This window comes from Crocodylus porosus, unplaced genomic scaffold, assembly GCF_001723895.1.
Source record: "Crocodylus porosus isolate Cpor-Errol unplaced genomic scaffold, CroPor_comp1, whole genome shotgun sequence".
NCBI lineage: Eukaryota > Metazoa > Chordata > Crocodylia > Crocodylidae > Crocodylus > Crocodylus porosus.
Genome location: NW_017728949.1, coordinates 28,649,497 through 28,667,397, shown reverse-complemented (window position 1 = coordinate 28,667,397; position 17,901 = coordinate 28,649,497). Strand labels below are relative to the sequence as shown.

Below are 17,901 nucleotides of genomic sequence, written 5' to 3'. Positions count from 1 at the left end.
GAATTGCAGTGTAAAATGATATATATATATATATATATAATACTAACTGGTACAATCTTATGTTTGAGCCTTTCATATCCTTCATACGGAACCTCCTGACTTCTTTTTCCCCTTTCTGCCTTTTCTCACTTATTGTTATTAATCTCTACACACAGATTGAAAAACTGCCTCCCCCTAACCACTTGTAGATTTCAGAGCTGTTTTCTGTACTGTTTGATTCCAGACCCTTACACATTGGAAACATTTGATTTATAGACTATATTCAGATTTACAATAATCAGAAGCTTAGACTAAGTCTTTAAAAAATAGGAGGCAGAGGTTAGTTTCTTAATCCTTATTTAATTTTTGGCTTTATGCTGCAATTTTTTTTTCTGATTCAGGAGCGATCTTAGCAGCTGCTGCATATGGCTTATGTTGGCACATTCTAGGGTTTAAAAATCTGTTCACTGCTAAAGTATCAGTTTTAAACCTGATTCTCCTCCACCCCCCACCAAGGCTAAGCCATGGAATGATAGTTACCTTGTTCTTTATTTTATTTTTATTTTTGTGCTAAATATTTATAAGGGATAGCTTTAAGCACAGGTTACAAAAAATGTCCATGATGGCTTAGATCTAGGTAAATTTGAATGTTTGATACTTTGTACAGTTGCATTGAGACACTGCCCCTTCTTCTGTTGAATGGAACTAATTTGGGCATATGCAGAATTTGGCCATCCTCAGAGATCATCCATTTCTCTACTTATCAGGTTATCCAGAGAGCTGAGAAGACAGGTAGACTAGTGGTTTATCTATCCCCTCAATATGAAACATTAATCCTGGTTCACCAGACACTTATTTGAGACAGCTCAGAATCTATTTTTTGAATTTTAGAGTTAATCCAGCTCTGAGCTGGATTAGTGATGGCATATCCTGTTAACAATAGGTGTAAAAGCTCAGCAAGTATAACAGCTGTTGCAACATTCCTCTCTCAATACAGACCATTGATGCACACACAACATTATTTGGCAGACTGTGCACTTGTCCATGTCAGTATGATTGTGTCACAGCTGCCAACCAAAGACAACTGAGCAGGCTGAGGTATGAACCAAGAGTAAGAACACAAAGAAGAGATCACCCAGCTCTTCTACCTAGTCAGGTAGTGAAATGGAAACCAAGTGCATTCTTCCAGCCTGACCTGCAGCCTAGAAATAATCTTTAGTAAATCTCTCACACGGATGATGAGGGAAATTTAGAGGCATTGATTTTGGCTTCAGAAAGTCCTTGATTGTTGTTCTAGATGCTGCAAGAAAGCTGACTTGACACTGAGAATATAGTTAAATTAGGCTGCAAGTACCTCTTCTGGTGCAAGTCATCTTCCTTTTGGGAGGGGGACTACCATGAACTGGCACTCCTACATACTTTTAGCCTAATCCCACTTGGGACCTTTAATGGCCCTTCTTACATGAAGGGTGAGGGTGTGCTTAGGGGATTGGCCTCTCGCTATACCAAGCATTAGCAACCCCAAATTCTTTCTTTACTACCTTTGAGGGGTACCCTTCCTGAATCCTGCTTCTAGTTTATTGATGCACTAAACTATTAAATGGGTACAAGTCTTGGCCACTTGCTGCATTGCTGCAGCTTGACATTTTCATCTCAGTTTACCCCTGGGTCTGTGGGCTGCTCAGAAGAGGTGAAAAAGCATATGCTGTTCACACTTGCATGATGCCTGCAGTGAGGTCCACATGCCTGGTCTTCCTGAGTTTCTTATCCCCTGGCCCACAAGGAAGTTGAGTGTTTCACCAAAGGTGAAAGAGAGGAGCCTGAGGTCCCTGCAGGCTCAGATAAAAATATTTTTGAGGGGGAATTTCTCTTAAGACCTGTTCCAAGTCTTATGTGGTTTATACCTTAGTGCTGAGGGAGTGTGATTGCAGGTTTTTCTGCGTATTATACTTGAAGATGATACATCCATCATATTAAAATACAAATGCAGGCAAGGTGTCAAGTTACTGATGCTGTACATTGAGTGGTGGGTGAGTAGGGGTGTGTGTGTGTTCATGTGCATTCCCAGCAGTAGGTCAGGCTCTTTGGTGTTGTCTCCTGTCATTGTTCTGCTTGAAAACCTTTAGACAAGCCCTTTATTTTGTACAGTAAAGATGGTTGCCTCTGACTGGTCTCCCTGAGGCAAACAAACCCCTGCAATCCACAGAACAGACAGATTTGCATCTCCCCTCTAATATTGAGCAACCTGCAAAGATTAAAATTTGAAATTGTTTCACTATCGTGCAAGGACTTTGGAAAGGACAGACTTTGGAAACCCCAGTGTGATTCCATCAGCCAGAGTCTATCAACAGATGCATTAAAGTTGTTCTTGACCGCAGCCCACAAGAGGATTACCTAGAAAATATTAAAGCCAGTGATAATAATAGTTAATGAAAGATGGTGTAATGCTTTCCAAAGAGCACAGGAGGACTCTCAGTAAAGCAGGACACACAGTAGTAGATTAAAGTCTGGGTGCAGTGACCTTCTTGGTTAAGAGCTTCCGATGGAATTAATCCAGCTTTGAGCTAAATTTTTTTTCCAAAGGCATATTGTTTTTTTCCTGCACGTACAGCAGTTTTAGTTCTTATCTTCTGAAACAGATACAGGGAGTTGTGAAGGGGCTGCAGAAATTCAGGGTGTTCACCTTGCCTTTGAGGCCAAAACTGTAATGTAACTGATATAATTTTTATACTGTAAAAATATTGAACCTGCCCTTTTGATTTCCTTCTAACAGAATGAATGCAAACAACCTTTTTTACATGTTTCTTTGACTCAGTTGGAAATTTAGTTAAATTTTGGTGTTAGTCCAATTACACTGAAGAACAAACATACTTCAACAGTGTTGGCTTGTACTGCTGGGGAGATCTACTCTACCCCAGGGGATCTGTACAACATTAATTGAATTTTAGTCTTCTGGTTTTGAGGAACAGACTATTCTGGTTAAGTTTTGCTTTATAAATGTCCGAGTGCATACCATTTTGTGGTATTGAAAAATCCTTCTACCTTGGGAATTTGGGGTTTTAAAATTTTTTTTTTTAATCGTTGCTAAACAGTTGCTTTTATTTAAAGGTTAGCATGTGATATACAATTTAGCCAGTATTTTTCATTATGCAATAGGAAGAGAAGTGAAGAAAAAACAATTGTACAAGAGCAGCAGTCCAAGATTCTTTGCTAGTTTTATCTGTGGGAACCATGTTTAAGCAATGAGCAAAGGTAGCAGCTCTCTCCAGGCCCCTTCCGTAGTCAGCTTCCAAGACTGATAATAAGAGTGCCAGTTCTGGTGATAGTTTCTGTGACAACTGACAGTTGTCTGCTAGGAAATAGAGTGACTGCGGAATTTTTTATGTAGGACAGAATGGCTATTGGAATGTAATAACTTCCAGTCACAACTACGATGGGCTGAATTTGAGTCTGCAGCCCAGATAGAAATTTTTTTTTCTTATTACAAATACACTGGCCAGTACAAGTCCTGTGGCAGCTTTATATAAAATAGAATCATTGCAGTCTAGTCCATTTGTAATAACTGAATGACCCCAACTTGGTCTAATTTCATCAGTGCTGGAGTAAAGTTTCTCATTTTTAGTTACGCTGCAGGTGAAGTGTCACCATGCTCACTATCCTGATGAACATTTTCCTTTCTAAGCTGTTTGAGAAATTATGTATCTACGTTTTCACAAGGGCATGCTCCCTGAACTGATGAGACAGCATCTGTTTGCTTCCTGGTGCCAGGAGAGATGCACCATAATTTATATGCTGTTTATTTGGGGTCTGGAGGAGCAGCACAGTCGAGCAGGTTTATTAATATCTCCAGTGCAAACAGAGAACCTTAAGTAAATCTGAATGACAGTATTTGACAAGACATCTCTTATTACTCTCATTTCATGTTTGCCAGCTCCATTATAGCATTTGTAAAACTTCCTATATCTGTTTCTACACTTGATTTGAGATGACTTTTCCAGGCTTCTTTCTCCACTTGGAATCTAAGGTTTAGCTGAACCTTTGTAGCAGGTAGTATATAAGGCAAGAAAGGGGTATTTGTCTTTACTATGTTTTGGATCTTTATTTTTTTTTCTTGGCTCTGGCTCTGTTTTTCTTTTCTATTTGCTCTCATTTGGTTCTACCACCTTCCTTTTGTTCTCATGTATTTACCTTCATTGCTATTATTTCTGTATTGGCCCTTTGAAAAGGCTACTAGTGCTGGGACTTCATCTCTTTCTTATTCTTTTTTTTTTTGGTTCAAATATTTCTTTCTTTCTTTTTGGGGGTAGGGGATGGAAAAGGGGAGCGAGCATTGTTTAAAGCATGAAATATGTGCTGCCTGAAGTCAAAGACAGGGGCACCTGCTGAGACTGCTAAATTGGGTTTTATGCTTAAATACTAAGCCACTCTTAATAGGTGAGTCAGCTCACGCATTTTAAAAAATTCAAGTAAAAACAGTTTTAAAAAGTTTGAGATGTGGCTGATTGTGGAACTGAAAATAGTAAGGATGTGAACTAGGTTTCCATTTTAGTATCTGGGAGCTCCAGGTCTTTGTTACTGTTTGGCAGTAACTCCCAGAGTTCTTGGGCAAGACAAAAAATGTCTCTTGTCCATTTTATCATCTACTAGAGCAGCCGCGGGCAGAGTCTGACCCACGGGCTTGATTGGGCCCACCGTGGACTTGATTTCCCAGCAGCCCTTGCCCATATTGCTGTGGCAGGTTTCAGTGGAGACCCCAGGTGCAGCAGGTCTTTGACAGTGCAGGGCCAGGATTTCCATGGAGACTGACCAAGGCAGCACCAGCAAGACCTGTGACTGGGTGGGGAGCTGCTCCAGGGCCAGGGCTGTGATCTTGCGGCAGGGACAGCATGGGTTGAAGCTGGGGCAGAGCTGTGATCCACTGTCCGCACACCCTGGACAGCATGGTGTAGGCAGCAGATTGCAACTCTGGACCACGCTGTCACTGCCGCAAAATCCTGGCCCTGGAGCAGCTACATGCCGAATGCCCTGCCAGCACTGCTTGGGCAAGTCTCCATGAAAACCCTGGCCCTGGCCCTGCACTATCACAGCCCCACAGCTCCTGGGGTCTCCATGGAAACTGGCTCCAGTGATGTGGGCAGCGGCTGCTGGGAAGTGGAGTCTAGCCACTGGCCATATCCACCATTTTGCCCATCCCTGTGCTACAGGAAGATAACATCCAGTATAGAGGAGTGTGCTCATGATGACATAGTACCTTTAAAATGAAAAATCAATATGTTCTTGGCTGTATTATTAAATGTGTTAACTGTATCCACAGTGTGTATTTTGTGCCTGACACTTTGTGCTGGGCGAGGGACAAAAATTACACACAAACTGGTGTAAGTGATTGGAAACTGGTTCAAATCTGTAAGGCAACAAGTTCAATGCATATAAACCTCTTTCAAAATGGTTGAAACTGGTTTAAGATAAACCTGGATAGATGTATCAGATTTAACTGATTTAGGTTAAATCAGTTTATTGAATTTTTGTCCCAGATCCCTTCCAGATTCAAATTAGCTCTGCCCCCATTATCCCAGGATGCTTTGCACCTTCCCTGCAAACCCACCCTCAGAGGTTGGGCAGACTAGCCTTGGCTCAAGCTTGTCTGCTGCAGTGGAGCAGGGAGCTGTCCTCTAGTGCAGTGGTTCTCAACCTTTTTCGTATGAGGACCCGTTTGTAAACATCAGTGGCCACTCCTGACCCACTGCCCCTCACTCCTGACATGCTACCTCCACCCCAGTCTCCCAGTGTGTGGGGCAGCAGGGTGTGTATGGGGGCCCGCAAACAGCTTTTTGCAGGCTGGAACGCTGCAAGCCTGCAAGGGAAAAGCTACTGTTTCCCACATTTTTCTTGTTTAAAGGAGAATCTGTTTTTAAAGTTTGTTAACCCATTTTTAAAATTTAAAGTTCGCGACCCTTTCATATATTCATACCCACTTTTGGGTCATGACTAGTGTTCCATGTTTCCAGTTTTTATTTAAAAGAAATTAAAAAATTCAGGGATTTTTCAGGGTTTATTTTCCAAACATAAAAAAAAAACAGGTTTAAATAGGGAAAAAGAATAAAAAGGAAAAAAAAATGGTTTAAATCAGGGAAATAATAATACGTTCCCAAGGCAGAGAAGGAGGGAGGGAGTAAGGCCGGGACTAGGGGAGGGGGCGCAGCGCAGTCGTTTGGCCGCTTCTGGGGCTGCAGCAGGGAGCAAAGTGGAAGGAACTGTCACTGGGTGCGGGGTGAGGGGGAGCGGCTCTTGCTGCTACTGCACCCTGGGAGGGATGCGGGCTGGGGAGTTGTGCTGGGCTCTTCCTGGGGGGTACATGCCCCTGGATCTGTGCATAGGATGAGAGCAGCCTGCTGCTGTATGCTGGGGCTGGTGGCAGCACTTGGCTCTTCACGGTGTTCGAGGCGGGTGGCAGCCTGCTGCCATCCTGCCTGCAGATCTGGGGAAATACACCCCCTGGAAAGAGTCTGGCACAGCCCTTCTGGGGTGCATGTAGCGGCAAGAGCCACCCCCACCCCCGCCCCACACCCGCTGACTTACAGTTTCCTCTGCAGCTGGCACTGGCTGTTCCCGGAGCTCCTGCAGCAGGGGCTGGGGTGAGTGGAAACAAGTGGAACCCCGGGGGGCACGAGGTACCTTGTCCCCATTCACCCTAGCCCCTGCTGCAGTGGCCCCGGGGGTGGCCAACACCAGCTGCCTGCAGCTGCTAGGATATACTGTGCCTTGGTGCAGAGAGCTGACATCGGCTGCTCCCAGGACCGCTGCAGCAGGAGCCGGGGTGAGTGGGAACAAACGGAGCCCTGGGGGGCGTGGGGCACGGTGCAGCTTGTCTCTGCTCACCCCCACCCCTGCTGCAGCGGCTCTGGGAGCACAACCTGCCTGCACCATGGCACGGCATAGCCTAGGGGCCGGGGGTGGGGGAGTGGTGTGCAGCCGGACACGGAGGCTGGGTGTCAGGGGGTCCCGATCCCAGCACCGGCACTTCCAGCCTTGTGCAGGGTCAGAGCTGGGAGTCCTGCGCTCCTGGACAGTGGCTCCAACCCTGTGGGCCTGTGCAGAGCAGCCAGGTACAGTGCCTGCTGCAGGGAGCAGGGCCAGGCTCTCCTGCCTGCCTCCCTAGCGGGGCTCCCAGCACCAGGAGCAGGGCCACAGCTGGAGCTGCCAGGGTGCGGCTGGGACGCGCCCGCTCTGGGAGCAATTCCTGCGGCCCCTTCTGGGGTCAAGCCAGAAGCCCCCTGCCCCCAAGGCAGCAGCTCCAGCCACCCTCCCCTGGCCCCTGTGCGGCCACTGCCCCTGTTTCCGCATGTGGTTGCTGCAACCCCTCCGACATTCCCCTGCGTCCAGCTGGAAACCTGTGCCTCAGGTACCAGCACTTTTAGCTTACTGGTACCCTGCAGCCATTCCCCACTTGTGCTGGTTAACAGGGATTTTGCTGTATCTGGTAAAATTGAGTGAACTGAAAAATGGGTGTAAATCAGTAAAAACCATATAACTTCAGTAAACAAAATCGGGGAACTTATCCGTGAAAATCGATAAAAACTGAAAAAGTGGAACACTAGTCACGACCCACAGGTTGAGAAGTACTGCTCTAGCGGCCCCCGGCTTCTGGTCTGGGCCACTGCAGCCATGTGGCTGCATTTCTGAAATCAAAAGCGAATGTCTTTTTCACTTGCTTATCAGTTCAATCTGTACAGTTTAGACTAACCTGCCAAGTTTGAATAGATTCAGCCTCTGGCGTTTTGACTGTCTGTACTTAGCCACGGAGGCCATCTCTAACAGTTGTTTGTTTGTTTGTTTGTTTGTTTTTAAATACATCTTAATTGTTATGTCTCATCTGAAGAACTACTGAAACCAGGAAGAATAATAAGTGGGCGAAACTTTGTTGAAAGCAGTTGGTTTGTGTCCACAGTATGTTTTCTAGCACTCTAGAGTAGGATTACCATATGTCTGGGTTTTCCCAGACACGGTCTCTTTTTTGGCCCCCTGTCCTCCTATCTTGGCGGGTTTTTAAAATGCAAGCAAATGTCTGGGTTTTTGCTGTGCCTCTGGCTTTTCCCCAGCACTTCCAGCTTAGCTGGTTGGAGCGGAGAGCAGTGGGGCAAGGTGATTGGCTGTCATGCGCTCTGCCCATGGGCCCTGGCAGCTGCTCGCAGGTAAGAGAGACGGGGAGTGCCTGTGTGTGTGCGTGCACGTGCCAGCTGCATGGGCAGCAGGGCTGGGGAGCGGGTGCAGGGGCTGCAGGTGGCACCGGCAGGCCTGGGGGGGGGGCAGGGGCCAAGTTGTCTACACTGCAATCTGAAAGAGTGATTGCAGTGTAAGTAGGCGTCACAAAACTAGTTTTAATCTACCTCATTCAAGTCATAGTTACAATAAAAACATGGCGCTGGCTTTAGTTCAGCCTGAAGTAGCCCAGCTGGGACTCTGATTACTTACTTGGGCATCTGTGTCTTCACTCCAGGTTTTATGCAAGTTAACTGCATCAGAGCCAGCTCTGGTATACCATCCTATGTTTTCACACCTCCCAATTACAGGGGAGAAGAAAATAAAAAGAATATGCGCCAGTTGACCATTAGTGAACTTGTTGTGGAATATTAAGATACTATAATTTTGGAATTGGCTTGGGAGCAGTGTAACTTTTTAAATATTTCTGGATTAAGGATTATGCAGTAGAAAGGATCTCATAGACATTTGTAGACTTGATTAAATTTAAGGTGAATTTTCGGTTGTTTTAAATTGAAGGCAAAAGGTTTATTTTAAGCAAAATTTAGGGCTTCTAAACATCAGACATTCAATTCTGTACCATTGCATAAATTCTATGTGAGGGGGGAGGGGGAGAGATTCTGATAAGACATCTCCTGGCTCCTGTGACAAACCGTCTGCCTGAGCAGGTGATGAGCAAGCAATGAGCTCATATTAATAATCTTCCACACCATAATGGAGTTAAGAATTTTCAGTTGGTTTGTATTGCTACGCTGAACCCTATCTCATCCTCACCTTACTCCTGAGAACAACATAAATATTTGGCTACTGTTTTCCTCATCAGCTTTTGCAGAGCATCTAACGTGTCTGTTAGTAACTTTTAATGCGATATGTTTTCCTAAGCTTATTTATGTTAATTTGACATATATTGAACTGACGTACACTATTTTTTGAGGAAGCCCCTCATATAATCAGTTTGAGAAATTGGTTAAATACATCTTAAAAGCAGTTAGGTGTTTTTGTCCCAAATACTCCTGTTGGCAGTGCTTCAGGACCCCTGCTCTGCTGGTCAGAAATCTAATTTCCAGCCCTGAGTTTATTCATGGGCAGTTTATACCCATTTATTCCTGTGTCAACAATGTCCTTTGACTTAAATGGCTATTTCCATATATAGTGTTCATTTCCAGTGTATTTATGGGCGGCAGTCATCTTGTCTCTACATTTTGTTTTGCTAGGTTACGCAAGACAAACTCTCAATCTCTCTTTCTCTGATCATCCTCATACTCCATTCCAGTGTACAGGACCTTATAAGCACCTTTTGTATTGCAAGTTGTTTCATCTTCTGAATAGAACATTTTCTTATGGTGCTAGATGAGATGGTGAGACTATTAAAAAACCATGAGGAGTCTCTAAAGTACCATTTGCTCAAATAGGTGTAGGAAAATAAAATTGCTTTCATTTAAAAGATTCTCTTAACTGGATTTGTATTAGTTATTGAAATCCTTTGGCCTCATCCGTGATTGGAAAAATACAGTCTAGATTCTCCAAATTAACATGGAACTGGGAGGGGAAAGAGATAGTTATATGTCAACTTGGATGAAAGCATGTGTTAAATGCAAATAAGTCTAATTAAATTAGCAGCTTTCTCTGTAATCCTAGGATCTAGTCCTAGGCAACAACTATTGATGACTATAATGTCCCTACCACTGAGTCTGTTACAGGAAGCACATTGGTGTTTATACTTCTTTACCATGGTTGGTAGCTGTGCATACCTAAATTATTTATGTATTACAAGGTTTTGAGATGTGTATGGCTTTTATCCTTATCTTTTTGCTTCAACTAGCACTTGGTAAAAAAATGAATATGAAATGAATCTGGCTTATAAGAGACATAGGTAAAGCTATGATGTGTGCCCCATGAATGCTGTTTACAGAGCAAGTAGAAAGCTCTGGGTGTACTTGTTGGTATAGTACTTGGTATATTTGTTGGTCCCTTTTCTGCCTATTTAACACTGAAGCATTTTGGTGCTAATAAAATGTAAACTAGATAAAGTTGGACTGTAACATAGCAACAGTTATTATGTTTTAAGTGTACCACACACTTACTCACTTTGCACTCAGGTGAGACTTGTAGCACCTTTCTTCTCCCAAGTCCTGAATGCTTCTTCAGCATATTATTATATGAATTATGCAAATGACTCAGTGGTTTAATACATTATTAGTATATAGAGTTTGTTTAAAAGTGAAATATGATTTGTGGATAGAGAGAACAGTATAGAAATATTCTGTAACATTAAAATACAAGCTGGTATTGTGCTGCTTGCTTGCGCTCTATTACTACAGCTTCCAACCAAAGAAAAATCGTATTACTAAGAGTGGTGCAGTCTGGTGTGACAACACTGTTAGTTTGTACTGCAAACGTATCTTTAGAGAAGTTGCTATGGTGAATATGTTCATTAGTAGTGATCTTGCTATTTTTCTTTTCCAAGTCACCTCAAGGTAAAAAGGAGAACAGTATTTAAATTGATTTTTCCCTTCATTTCACAGGTGAAGTCTGTCATTAATCTTCTTTTCGCTGCCTATACAGGGGATGTGTCTGCACTCAGAAGGTAAAACTGGTGTGCTATTGAGGGAAGGTCACTTGTGGTGGTGTCGCACTACACTTATTAACATATGACCATATCAGGGATGTTTTAGCTATTTAATACCCATTGGGTTTATCTACACAAGCCATTAAGGTGATGTGATAAACTCTGGTGCAGTTCACATGGGATACGACTGCTCCTGGGCACAGCGTTTACATATGTGCTCGGGACCACAGCCTTTGAGCCAGGGTAGAGCAGCCCCAGGCTGGCAGGGGACCCAGGGAGTCAGCCCTGGGCTCTGGGAAGTGGCAGAGGGCAGTGGAGGGGCTGGCTGGGACACAAGGATGCTACAGTGCAGGGCTAGGCAGCAGGCAGTCTCCACACTTTAGCACCCTCATGCTCTGGCCAGCCTCAGTCACTGTCTACATGTGCATTTCAGTGGAGTAAATTAGTTCGCTGTAAGACAGTACTGTACTATTAGAGACAGTACTGTCTTATGGTGGAGTTAGTTAACTTATTGCATCCTAATACTGGTGCACATGTAGACTGTTACGCTGTACTGCAGAGCGAATTAGTCAAAGTTTATGGGTAGACGCACCCATTGTGAGCAGGACTTGTTAAACCCAAAAAAAATTAAGGATGAGTCCTGGTGAATCTACTACAACTTCAGACATCTAATCTCTGGAACCATGGCAGTTGAGGAAGTAAGGTGTAGATGATTGCTAGACATAGTGAGTTCTCCCTGATAAAATATTTTTGGGAAAGTATGCAAAATACTGTACGTTTATGGTAGTTTGCAGTGTAGAAGTCAAAAACAGCTCCTCTTTGGTTTGACATACAATGGTGTTTTCTTTTATGCCTGTGAATCAGACTGTGTTGCTTACCTGGTCAGTTTTTATAACAGTGGAAGAGCATGCTAAGTTCCAGTTGGCCTTGAATTTCAGAATTGTCAGCAAAAATCAAATTGGAGATGATGTTTTACTAGTGATGTTGTAGGCCTCAGAAGGAATCCAGTTTAGTTTTCAATATCAAATAGAGCTTTGTAGGCTGGCTATATTTAACAATTCCTTTGAATTATAAACTGAGCAGATTGTATGCCGAATCATTGTGAAGAAAAACATGATACATATAATTCTCCATTGTTCTTAGTAAAGCAATAGCCAGTGAGGGCAGAGCTAGAATGGATCCACTTGAGTTAACTTCACATTGTTTAGAGACTCTTTTCTAACTGGAGGAATTATCCAGAATATTTCTCCACTAATGTGAGGTTGCATCTTTCTGTGCATCAAAAAGTGATCTGAGACATTTGGAGAACTGGGTCTGGATTGTGGTACTTAGGTGGACAGAGGTCAGTAGCATACACACACTGGTGCAGTAGACCCACTGCTGACTTTTTTTAAAGCAATTTTTCTATTTGTAACCATGACTTATTAGGCCACCAAGAAAACGAAAATACTCTTAAGACCTGGACATTTTTGTGTCTCTTTAATTAAAACTAAATGAAAACAATATATTTCCATTCTTCCGTAAATCCTCTCACAGCAGGCATTTCATTGTTTTGCTATACTTCTATTCTGTACTACTTTCAATTCTCTCTCTCTTTTCTACAGTATTGTATTTCTGTAATTTTTCTTTTTGTTTTGTTTTAGATTTGCTCTGTCAGGCATGGATATGGAGCAAAGAGATTATGATTCACGAACAGCATTGCATGTAGCTGCTGCAGAAGGTAATAGCTTTTGAAAAGTACCGCATTAGCTGTTAATTTTTCAGAATGAAAAAAATGCTTACAAACTTCTATTTTTGTTTTATAGGTCATGTGGAAGTAGTTAAATTTTTGTTGGAGGCCTGCAAAGTGAATCCTTTTCCCAAAGACAGGTTAGTAATAGTGCTACAGGTATGGAGGGAAGGAGCTCCACTAGCTGTAAGATTTTATGAAGCTGGATTCATGAATCTGTCCATCAGGTCCTGTTTCCTCCAAATTCTCCTGGGCAGCTGAAGGTGCTGATAGTTTTGATCATCAGGTCTATCCAGTTAATTTGCAACTCATGTAGGGATCCAGTGAACTGCTTCTACTATCCAGTTCTACTATCCAGTGAACTGCTTCTACTATTCTGAAAAAAGGAAAATCAAGACAAGAAAATAAAATGTAGATCCATGCAGATTTCTTGATTGTATATCGTGTGTATAAATATACTGGTAGATGCAGACCTATATAGAGAATATATATATGTAAGCTGGTGTTAGTGTGTGTGTGCACAATATGTATACAGGCAGTCCTCGACTTATGACTTCTTGAGTTGCAATGAATGTCATTTACAACGTTTATAAATTGACACCCCGTTTTGACATTCAGACATGGGTTTTGTCTTTACAGCGGTTGATATTGCATGCAGCTGGTTAAGTGGTGGAAGGGAAAAGGAAGGGACATGGGGGTGCAAATCAGTGCTCCCTGTAGTGATAGAGGGAGTGGGGCTGGGACTGGGACCAGGGCTGGGGTAAACAAGGCCAGATGGGGCTGGGGCTGTGTTCCAGGTGGGGAATGGGTCCTATGGGGGGCGCTGCAGCCACCCAAAAATTTGCAGTAGTCCCCACCAGCCACCTGGAGTGCAACCCAGTGCAGCCCTGACCCTGCCTGCCTTGCCCCATGCAGATCCGGGGGTCACCCCCCCTCCCATACCCTCCCAGACCAGTGGTGGGAACTGCCAGATGAGCAATGCACAGCAGCAAGAGCCACCCACCCGGCCTTGGCTGTACAGCGCTTGTTTGCCCCAGCGCCTCCCTCACTGCGGGGGCATTAATGTGCCCCCATGCCCCTTCCCTTCCCTACCCCCTCCCCTTCCACCACTTACCAGCTGCACGCAGTATCAGCTGTCATAAAGGAACCAATCCCCCCATTTGTAATACTGTTCCTATGGGGAAATTGGTTCTGAGTTACGACGTTTTGACTTAAGATGCAGTTTTCAGGAACCAGTTGTGTTGTAAGTCTGAGGACTGCCTGTATAAGTCTTGCAAGACAGGGCTAAAATTATTTAAAATTAAGTGTGATCTCCCTCCCCAGCAGAGAGGCTGTTTTTACTGTTCCAGTTTTCTGAAAAAAATTTACCCACACAGTCAATGGAAAGAATATGGTCAGCAAATGAAATACTTAATCTAGTTATCCACTCCTAAGCAGAATTTGCCATAGTTAATGAAGTTTGTATATACATAACTGTTGCCATAAACCTGACTGAATTAAAAGCGTGTTAGATCATCAGTTCTTTTAAACTTGTTATAAAGTTACTGATTTGGGAAACACTGTGCTTCTTATTGCAGATGGAATAATACTCCTATGGATGAGGCTTTACATTTTGGACACCACGATGTATTTAAAATTCTTCAAGAATACCAGGTCCAGTATACGCCTTCAGAGGATTCCAACAATGGAAAAGAAAATCGAACAGTTCATAAAAATCTAGATGGCTTGCTATAATGCATCTTCAGCTAGATCCTAAGATTTTGATCGTTTACCTGTTTAAATGTGGAAAATGAGTAAGAAGAGCGTGTGTGTTTCTAATCTGATAGTGGTGTACATTTTCCAGAAATTTCTGTTACTTCAGTGTTATGTTACAGGAATTTATATACGCACAGGACACATCCAGTTTCTCAAAACAAACAAAAAGAAAACCAACTGAGAATTTCCCTCCATAATGTGAGCAATATTACCTCGTGCTGCGTATAATTGATGTAAAAGAAATATTAGCTGTTGGTGGCTTTACTGTGCACTACTTAATTTATTTTTGTGTTCTTTGTAAACTTTCAATCTGTGGTCAGGAATTTTTCTGCTGAATTTGCATTTCTAAACAAAGACCTGTCTGTACAGTATGGCCAAATTGAACCAGAGTGCTGCCAGGGGCAGGCATCAGTGTGGTTTTGCTAGCTTTCCAGAGCTGAGGTTGCTGATGTAGATTTAGTTTGGGTATGTTGAGCAAGGATTTGCACTTGTTTTATTTTAAATCTGTCACGCAACCTGTTTACATACCCGTTTACCTGTATATCTCAAAAGAATATATGGGTGTAATTGTCAGTGGTCTGGGTTAATTGTTCTTAGAAACAGTCTTATCAGGGAAACTATTCTAAGGTTTGTTTGATGACAAAATGGCATAGAGGAATGCAACTTCTGCCATCTAACACAATTTGGCATTTCTTAAAATGATTCTTTTTTAACTCCTTTTTCCAGACACACTCCCTTTTTCCCCACTCCTCCTCTCCATATTCAGCTGCTAAAGTGCTTCCCTTTTATTTGGGAAAGTGGGTGCTTCCATTCTTATGCATTTGTGTTCCTGATGAATATATACTGGGGTAGGTTTTTAGAAGAATCCATGTTAGTCTTATTTTTATCCTTGGCAGCTGCAACTGCATCAGGAATCAAGTAGTGGATCAGAAGTATGTGAAAGGCAAAATACTAAACCAAATATTTCAGTAAATCTAATTTAAAGTTTGGCTTATTATATGAAACACAGGTTGAGTGAAACAACTTTAATAGACATAGAGCCAGTCAAAGCATGAGCAAGATTAGATATGCCAACCTATGGGTCTGCTTTCTTCTTGTGCTGGTGTACATCTAGATATAGGACTTTCTTAGGACTTAATGGAGTTACAGTGGTATATAACAGGGAAGAGATAAGAAACACTATCACAGTTCAAACAGCTCATTAGTGTGTGAATGGTTGTATTTCACTTTCTCCCACTGCAGTCTGTTTTTGCATGCCCTGTCATTAGAAATCAAAACCCAACATTTGTTTTATTTTTTGAACCATTAGATTACCAGTTTCTCACCTGGTGTAACATTGTCTGAATAGTTGACACTTCAGCATGAAGCATCTTTTCAAATGAAAAGAAGTCTCTTAAAGTGTTGGTACCCAACAAACTGTTGGGTAGGAAAGTATTCGGGTCACGCTAGATGGAACTTGAAAATAGCGAAGGATCAGGTACTTTATAAGAAAGGAGATTGTGGCTACATGCAGGCATTCAAATCTGAGAGAATTTTCCCCAGCATGTTCTCCTGGCAAAGAGACTTACCCAGAATCACGTGTACGGACATTCAAATGCTGTGCCCCCCAAAGAGTGGAGAGCTTGCAGTCCTAACACCGTGCAACCAGGGAGAGATCCTGTGCATGCATCTCAGTAGGTTGCTTTTAGCTTGTCTGGAGATAGATGGCAGCCCTGATTGACTGACCCAGACTGCTCTGGTCATCCTGTTTCCCTGCAGCACAGTGTGGGGATTGAGAAGCAGGTGTGTTTTGTAGAGCAGCAGAGTCCAGTGAACGACACGGTTGCCCAGAGGAAGGGGGTGGGGCATGCATAATCCAAGTGGACCATGTTCTCTTCCGAGAGCAGCTATAGCATTAACAGATATTTGCTGTCCCAGGAGAAACTTAAGCTGGGAACAATCAGGGTTAAATCACTCCAGGGAATTTTTCTCCTAGAGCAGCCATTTTTACTTTAGGAGAAAAAGCCCAAACTCGTGGTTTCTCCTGGGAGAGCAGCAACTCCCAGGAATGTCTGTATGTATGTGTTATCACAAAGAGGAGCTGCACACATTGGTTCTTTTTGTCCTAATGCATCAAGGTAGTAATTCACGTGTAGATTTCATAGGTCCATATTTTTAGAGGCATCCATTTACCTTACTCCCCTGGAAGTGGTGGTTCAATACCTCTGTAAATCTGGCCCAAGGTGCTTTATAATGAAGGTCATCATATTATCCCCATTTTAGAGAGAGGGCAGTTGAGCTACAGAGGGGGAATGCAGTCTGTCCAAGGTCACCTATTAGGTTATTGGCAGAGCCAAAAATGAACCCAGGTCTTCTGAGCTACAGACCAGTGCTCTAGCCACTGTACTATGCCATTTAGGGAGGAAGAAATCAAATGGAGGCACTTGCCATTCACTGCCCATTGTCATGCTGATGCTCTCTTGTAGTTTTTTGAAAGCCTAAGTCCTGAGATCTGATTTCCATCTGTCACTCTGTCAGCCACTAGATCTGACATTATTGCTGCTGTGTTGCTGTTTTGCCTACAGTTACCTCTTCATCCAAAGCCTCACATCTTTTACCCTGATCTGTCTTGTGTCACAGACATCTTTCCCCTAACAGGACTGGCTGGAATTTTTGTTGACTTACTGGCCAGACAGGTCACTGTTGAGTAGCACAAGGATCTGTTTCTGTTACACCTGAGAGGATAAAACCAGGCAACATATTTTATGTGATAACATTTTAGATCAACTTCTGGTCCCATGGGCCAGCTGAATGGGTGCTGGGCTAGTCTATAGGCCAGATTCAGCTTGGAGTCAGTGCAGTGGTCAGTCTGCAAGTGCAGTGTGCCGGATCCAGTCACAGACTGACCCACCCATGGGATCCAGCTCCTGCACCCAATCCTGACATTGGAAATGACCCTGTGCACCAGTGTGATCCAGTGCACAAGGCCATGTCACTTGGCCTGCAGGGCTGTCCACAAGTTCCAGGGCTCCCTACTCTGGAAGCTGTGGCAATTAATGCTGCTACTGCTCCCCTGCAGCCAAATTTGCAGGCTGGAATCTGTCTGAGAGCCAGGGGTCAAGCACCATTTTGTTTGTTTCTTTGTTTGTTTGTTTTTAGACCTACCAAATTGATCCTATAGGAATAATTAAGTTGAGCACTAGAGTTGTTACAAGATTCTGTTTAACAGTGTTTCATAACTAATCAGACATCCCTGGACTTCTGTGAGAATATGTCCTCTGATATCATTATAATGTAACTGAAATTGTTATATTTACTTTGCTCCAATGAGAACCTTTCAAAAGGTAGGTATCTATAATAAGATGAAAACATTTTAAGTGGGTAGCATAAAGATTCGCTCTCCCTGAACCTTATGTTTTCCTGTACCATATTAAGAGCTTTTAGCTGGAACTTTAGCTCCAATGCTTTTCACCAGGATAGTTATAGCATTTTCTCATTTGTAATGACATTTGTATCCAGTTGAAGCAGTGCGTTTATTTATACATGCAATTATTTATAAATATATGCAGTATACTGATTTTGCTGTTCATCACTGCTGGCACTGACACATAGATTTAATTTAAATGGTGTTTGT

General features: G+C 43.0%; 1 protein-coding gene across 2 annotated transcripts in view; it reads left to right on the top strand.

Annotated features, from left to right (window-relative positions):
* Positions 1-17,807, top strand: part of GLS (glutaminase) — a 93,837-nt gene extending 76,030 nt beyond the window's left edge. For both annotated transcript variants that reach the window (XM_019553743.1, XM_019553744.1), the window contains 4 exons: positions 10,761-10,822; positions 12,448-12,524; positions 12,610-12,673; positions 14,111-17,807. In XM_019553743.1, coding sequence (XP_019409288.1) covers positions 10,761-10,822; positions 12,448-12,524; positions 12,610-12,673; positions 14,111-14,267 — 360 coding nt within the window. In that variant the 3' untranslated portion in view covers positions 14,268-17,807. The remainder of the gene's footprint in view (positions 1-10,760; positions 10,823-12,447; positions 12,525-12,609; positions 12,674-14,110) is intronic.
* The last annotated feature ends 94 nt before the right edge of the window (positions 17,808-17,901 follow it).